This window comes from Salvia hispanica, chromosome 3 (assembly GCF_023119035.1).
Source record: "Salvia hispanica cultivar TCC Black 2014 chromosome 3, UniMelb_Shisp_WGS_1.0, whole genome shotgun sequence".
NCBI lineage: Eukaryota > Viridiplantae > Streptophyta > Magnoliopsida > Lamiales > Lamiaceae > Salvia > Salvia hispanica.
In genome coordinates this window covers 55,152,930-55,160,158 of record NC_062967.1, presented here as the reverse complement: position 1 = coordinate 55,160,158, position 7,229 = coordinate 55,152,930, and the positions used below count along the sequence as shown (strand labels likewise).

The 7,229-nt window shown below is 37.3% G+C and overlaps 1 protein-coding gene and 1 pseudogene across 2 annotated transcripts; one reads left to right on the top strand and one right to left on the bottom strand.

The window, feature by feature from the left end:
- Nucleotides 1-1,098: 1,098 nt before the first annotated feature.
- LOC125210552 lies at nucleotides 1,099-3,670 on the bottom strand (annotated as a pseudogene).
- A 330-nt stretch (nucleotides 3,671-4,000) lies between these two features.
- On the top strand, nucleotides 4,001-6,680 carry LOC125212198. 2 transcript variants are annotated; one of them, XM_048112291.1, is made up of 8 exons: nucleotides 4,001-4,198; nucleotides 4,359-4,414; nucleotides 4,662-4,824; nucleotides 4,945-5,033; nucleotides 5,410-5,542; nucleotides 5,736-5,828; nucleotides 5,937-6,039; nucleotides 6,160-6,680. In XM_048112291.1, exons 1-8 carry the CDS (start codon nucleotides 4,025-4,027, stop codon nucleotides 6,465-6,467), a joined length of 1,119 nt encoding a protein of 372 aa, XP_047968248.1. In that variant the 5' UTR covers nucleotides 4,001-4,024; the 3' UTR covers nucleotides 6,468-6,680. The 2 variants fall into 2 exon arrangements, with proteins under 2 accessions (XP_047968248.1, XP_047968249.1); XM_048112292.1 differs by having other exon boundaries at nucleotides 4,057-4,198; nucleotides 4,691-4,824.
- Nucleotides 6,681-7,229: the final 549 nt, after the last annotated feature.

Sequence of the window (7,229 nt, the reverse complement as noted above, 5' to 3'; positions counted from 1 at the left end):
ACCCTGAACTCTTTCCTTGAGGGTACCAAATTTCGGGACGAAATTTTTGTTAAGGAACGTAGGATGTAAAACCCCACATTTTGAACCCTAATTTTCGAACCCTAAAGTGTTTGTGTTAGTTAAAATTGGGAGTGGAAAGTGGCGGTATTACTTTGGAAAGGGAGTATGAGTACGTGTGTTTAGGAAAAGGGTATATGTTGATTTATATTTGTGTATTTAATACTTGAAGTTTGAATAAAATGGCAGTGGAGGGAATACCGTACGTGTATTATTCTGGAATGGGAGAGAAAAACTTAATGCTCGCCTAATTGTTTATTCTAATATTGAGGTGTTGATAAAGAAACGGAGGTGTACTGCATGTGTAACATTATACTCCCTTCGTCCCAAGGAAGATGACCCCTTGGCGGCACGAGAATTTATGCAACTTTATTTTGTGTGTTAAGTGGAGAGAGTAAAGTAAGGGAGAATTAATAAAGTAGAGATAAAGGTGTTTCCATTCCTAGTAGTGGGTGTGGGACAAACCAAAAAGGAAGATGGGTCATCTTCAATGGGACGGAGGGAGTACTAAAAATACAGAAAAAAAAAAAAAAAGTATGTTAAAAAACTACAAGTAGAAGGTAATAAAATAAAGCTCAAAGTCCCACGCAATACGGCCGAGAAAAACTGTCGGACCGCCAGCCCCCGCCACGGTCTCGACAGTTTTCTTTGGTGGCCGTAAACATTTCACACTTGAAATAAGGCCAGAAATTCCAACGCATGCATTGAGTATTCGTCTGAAGACGAGTTTGAGGCTAAGAATGGAATTGAATATTTATTGTTTATTTAGATTGTTCATTCATTTTTCATTGGTAAGTATCACCATCTATGTATAAAGCCTCAACTCCAAATTGTTTAGTAGTTCTGTCAATTTTCAAGCTTTTAGAGCATCCACAACAATACATCCCTTACCGATGCAGAGGGATTATAAAGCAATGAAATTGTTTAGTAGTAGTTTATAACATATTGAAACAGGTAAATCGATGCAGATTAAGTACAAGAATACACTGCTATGAGGATGCAGATATAACCAGGAGCAATAGATTTGCATGACGAGAGAAACTGCCGGGAATGTAACAGAAAACAAACACTGATCAATAAGTCAGGAGTTATTACATAGCAAACTTAGAGAATAGAGATATGTACTCTATCCGGTCCATTCGAAGTCTTCAGATCTAGGATTAGTGCTGTTTTGACGATTTGAATCTTCAGGCTTTATGGAGTTCGCAAATGTATGCCAACCCAATAGATAAGGTAGTACGAACTGCAGAGAAGTACGAAAAAATCGTTTGAACAAGCTGCCATTTTACCCTTCTCCGTGACTAGAAGAAACAAAAATATTGCAACAAAATTTCACATTTGTTGAATTTAATTGAACTGCAGCTTACATTAAAAGATGATACAAGAACAACAAATTCAGCCTTCATGATGGGGATATAAATTTTCCCATCCACATTTGTGATCTGATTTTGAACACCTTTAAGATACCAAGCATCAAAAACAAATTCCAAGTATATACTTTATTAACAAGCTGCAATTGAAATCATAAGAGGCTGTAGGGGGTTACTTAGATTAAAGAAGTGGCCAGAACCATCGGGCAAAGGCTCCACCTTCAACACTTTCCTCACTCTGCCCTCATTGCTGCATGATTCAAACTCAATCATTAAAGAATATATGAGAGTACCTCTTTCCTTTATTTGGGTCATGGAAAAATTCACAAGAGTCTCTTGCACCAAGGCTGATAATGTGTCCAATATAACGAGAATACCTAGGGACACAATCAAATACGACATTAGGAGAAAAAGAAGGCTGAGGCAAGCTTAATAGCACGCTTACTAGTTACTTCTAGTTTCTATCATAACAAATTAACAATGGAGGCAACTACCATATTCATTTGCCTCAAAATGATTGCTTTGGATGCACCACATTTAAGAAAACTTCATACCCTTTTAGAAGAATATACTTTCAGATTCATTAATCCAAATCATATCAAGACTGCAATCTACCTACAGTGATCAAATATGTCCAAACATCTCCATATATACAATAATTATACAGTAAAAAAAAAGGAAAAAAACTTGTCTTGTGCATCAGAAACATGAATAAAGCAAAAGGAAGATTAACCTGTTTCCGACTCCAATCATTTGTCGAATGCCAGATGCAGGAGCAAACTGGAGCAGATAATAGCCCTCTTTCGACAGCTTAAACGCCCCAGACTGATCCACAAAACAAGCATACACTTATCATAGTGAAATTCCATTCCACAAGACCAACGCAAAATGCATTCTACAACAAAACATACATATAAAGGAGAGAACTCCGGAGGCCGAGGTTCCACTGTAAGAGCTGCTTTCCCTTTATATACAGAATATCCCACATAAACCCTCGGTGGAAACTGGCCCCCTATACAAGCAATTGGAGGTTAAAATACTTCCATTGTCAGCTGGGACACTAGTTCTCATTAAAATGTACGAGCACACATATATATATATATATATATATCACATATCTTAATATTTAGTTATCTATTGATTCACCGTATCTTTTCCATATCTTGTTTTCTTGTTTTCATTTATGGATATAATCAATCAATGAAATTACAAGTATTTTCCTTTTATCTTCTTTGGTGGTGTTCGATTTCTATACAAAATAGTACCAAGATATAATCTAAGATTGAGTTATGAGATTATTTTAGCAAGATTGAGTTATAAGATTATTTTAGTTGGAGGGTTTAGCACTAATTATCCTACTATTATTCATCTAGAATTGAGTTATGAGATTGAATCACATGAACAAAACACACTACATACTTAATAGGGTTTTTGGCTTTTTAAACCAAAACCTTTTCTCGAATTCTGATTTTTCCCATGAACTATGAGATTTGTTTTTAAAACCACGAACTTTCATTTCGTAAGGATTTTCCCAACTCGACCCGAATAGCACATTTTCGACCCGAGTAGCATAATTCAAAATGTTAAAGTTGTGTTTTATTTATTCAAAAGTTGTCATTTGTTATGTAATAATTGTGATTGTATGTATTATTGTGCCAAATAGTATCCAAGTAATCAATTTAGTGACAAATAGGATTAAAATTGACATGTAGACAACCCGGGTTTCGTCGTTGACCCGCCAAGAGAAAATCCAAACGAAATGAAAGTTCGTGGTTTAAAAACAAATCTCATAGTTCATGGAAAAAATCGGAATTCGGAAAAATGTTTTGGTTTAAAAAGCCAAAAACCCTATTTAATACCGAGATACAAGATACTATCTTGTATGCTGAACACCCCCTTTATTTTTCTGCATACAAAGCCTAATCATTCAGATTGATCAACGAGTCTCGGTTTTCTACCCCTTATCAGCCATATTCATCAAACTCTAGAGATAAACAGCTCTTCTATAATCTTCTTAATCAAGATGTTAACAATAGTGCATTGAAATGATTTTAATTATCCAACAACAAAAACTACAACTAACCAAGCTGCTAGGGGAAGGGAGAGTCGTAAGGTGAAAACTTCTGCTGCTGGTGGTTTTGTTGTTGAGGTGTTATGTACTGATTTTGATTCGTCACGCAAAAGGTTGAATTTTTTTTAGAGTGAGATGGAAGTGGGTAAGGGTAAAGATAACAACTTTTCATTCTGGGAAACAGAATCGAGGTGGGTAAAGTGGACAATTTGTGTGTTTGTGGAACTGAAATTGCCCATGAACTGTGGATTACCATACTGGGCAATCTTCTATCTTTCCTTAGAACTTGAATTCGTTGAGGGTTTATCTGAGATTTTTAGGAAAAAGTGGCAAATAATCCATAGTTCCATACAATCTTTAATAAGGAGTGGTAAAATTAAGTGATAAAAATTAAAATTAACCTGCAATAGAAAAAAGTGGGTCCCACTCGCCCGAATCAGCTTCGAATGATGGCCACATATCCTAACATCTTCCTCTTCATTTGATCTTATTGAGTCTGCAATGTAAAAAAGAAAGAGAAAAAAGAATGTACTCTGCTTGCTCATCGTCGTTCAAGGTGTTGATACCTCAGCTGAGGTACAACCACACTAAGCTGCGCTATTCAAGGAAAAGATTGAGCTTTGCTCCTTTACCTTTACCCATCTCCATCACCTCCTCTTCCACAACTGACGACAACACTGCACCTTCCAAACACCCACAAGTAGCACATTCTTCCTTATTTACTTACATTTCGCCGTTGCGAGACTTAAAAATACTTCCTTTTCAACCCCCAACAATTTATTTTATTTTTTAAAATTTTCTTGCTTTATAGTGTTAATTTGTCTCTTTCTTTAGACCTTTTTATCTGGTGTTGTTTGCAGCTGGGATATGATCCTTCCGAGGAGCTACTTGGGCTTGCTGTTGATTTACAACCGAGGTTCTCTCCACCACCTTGTTTCTTTGGGTTTTGCACATTGCCTTCCTGTGTTATTCTTCTGAATTCAATGAATGTGAGCTGAAGTTTAATAAAGTTGCAGTCTTTTGCATATGATTCTGTGGAAAATAAAACAAATTTATGGAGAAGGGATTTAACTTATATATGTGAAACATAATGCTCATAGTTTTTTTTAAACAGATTGATTCAGGTAATAATGAATGTTTCCAAACTTTTATAATTAATCCAGGAATGTTGCTTCTGCTGCATCCAAACCAGGATCATGGATAGGTCCAAATGGTCAGTATTTTCGAGAATTACCCTGCCCGGGGTGCAGGGGAAGAGGTTATACCCCGTGTACAGAATGTGGAATAGAAAGATCACGGCCCGATTGCTCACTCTGCAGTGGAAAGGTAATTGTTAACATTAGAGTTTTTGTTACTGTGAATTCTATGCAACTGTCCATTTCACTAAACAGTTCGTGCAAATCACCATTTTGCTTTTCTTATTTTAGACTTCTCAATTTGTAACAGGGTATAGTTACCTGCAATCAGTGTAGTGGAGATTGTGTTATTTGGGAGGAGTGGATCGATGAACGACCATGGGAGAAAGCCCGATCAGTGTAAATCTCTTGCATACTATGGCAGGTTGCATGTGTCGTTGTTGCTGTTGTTGTTGTTTGACTATTGAACTGATTACTCTATCAAATTTACAAGTATATCATACTTCATGACTCATGAGCATTGAGAAACAGTTCAAGCCATGTCTTTTTTAACTTTACAAATTTCTGTCTTTTGGTAGATGGAAAATTGTTGGCCATTTCCAAATTCAACTTCTATGCTAACTAAGGCACACTTCATTTATGCCTAGACTTTGCTTTTTCTGAAACCCGGGAAGTTTAAATGAATTTTACGCTAACTTTTGGTGTTAAGGTGCTAATGTTATCATTTTCCGTGCACCACTAAATATTTAACAACACAAATGTATACGTATTCCAGTTCTCCCTTAAAAGTTAAGGAAGATGATGAAGTCGACAATTTGGATATAAAACTGGAGCGGAGGAGAAAAACAAAGCGAGTCTATCAATCCTCTGCTCCTGAAGTCAATCTGAAGATCAGCAGGTCACTAAAAGTTAGTCAGCCTCTGTGTTATATGTTTTTCTCTATTTGATTCACTGAGTGCATCGTCTACGATGTCCTAGCACATGGTTCAGTATCTTGAAAGAGTTCCATAGTTCAACATCAATCCTTGCATCAAATTCTTCCTTTCTAATCTATTGAACATATCATGAATTTATTTTCTATGTTTAGTTGGATGTTTGCAGAGCCTCAATGCCAAAACTGGAATATTTAGTAATCGGATGAAGATAATCCACCGTGACCCTATGCTTCATGCACAAAGAGTTGCTGCTATCAAGGTTTGTTGTAACTAAGTTCTTATTACTGCAGTCTGAGTTAACTATAGTAAATTATTCCATTCTATCTCAAATCCTTGATTTCAAAATCATAAATGTATTTATTTGCAGAAAACCAAGGGGACTGCTGCTGCAAGGAATCATGCTTCTGAAGTTATGAAGAACTACTTCTCTGATCCAGAAAACCGCCGCAAGAGAAGCATTGCAATGAGAGGTTATGTCAGATACTGATTGCCGTTTCAGTTATCATGCTTTAAGTTGCTTAGTTTGTACACAAGAAAATGATTTTGGTTTTTTTCTTGCTGTCTCAATGCATTCTGTCAATTCTGTTCAGGGGTAAAATTCTTCTGCCGAAATTGTGGGCATGAAGGCCACAGGAGACACTACTGTCCGGAACTTCAAGGCAAGGTCACTGATACACGATTCAGATGCCGCTTGTGTGGTGAAAAGGGGCACAACCGCAGAACGTGTCCAAAGTCGAAATCAGGGGAAAAGAAGATGGTGGTTCGAAGGAATCATTGCTGCAGTGTTTGTGGCCAGAGAGGCCACAACCGGAGAACATGTCCACAGGTATCTAGAGTAGAACCAGCCGGTTCTGTAAGCGTAGAAAGTGTGCCATCTGTGTCTAGAAAAAGGGCATAACAGGACTTGCCCTCATACAAGATCATGACAGAACCATCAAGATTTAGATTATAGTAATAAATTTGTGACTCCATTAGTTAACTTGACAGAACAATCAAGCCCTCAATTGGTGTGGCGAATGCACCATGTATGATAGAACGTTGATTGGAACATTTTTGTTAGACGTCTTTGTATGTGTTGAATATTGAATGCAGATGTGCAACTCTCCCACTACTTCCACAACAAGTTCTCTCAGATCAACATAGTTTCCCTGCAACGCATAATTTGTCTTTTTATAGAAGCACTCCAATGGCTGTGTTTGATCCTGGGACCAGAAGCTTTGAAGTAGGCTCCATTAACAAGCACGTCACCTTTAGATTGCCATTGCCACTTCATCCACTCTTCCTTGAGAGAGTACTCCCTCTTAGTCACCTTTAACAAGTTAGTTGTATTCCTCAGAAACTCTACATATATATACTACACACACATTTGTGTTGTCTTGTTATTACCTGCTTGGTGTTCGAGTAGTCTGAAGCCTTATACCGATTGCCCTGGCTGATGATGGTGGGGCTGGCACTGCTGGTAATTGCTTACATTTTCCAGTGGGAATAGTAATTGCTGATGATGTCGAAGAAACCCCATATGCACCTCCGCATTCTCTGCACTAAACCTTCACTCAAACGGTTGAATGCAACTGTCGCTTGCATCAGTTTATCTTGAGTAGAACTATCATATGCTTCAAGAAGCATCACCTGATCCACATTAGCAAAGAATCTTAAATTC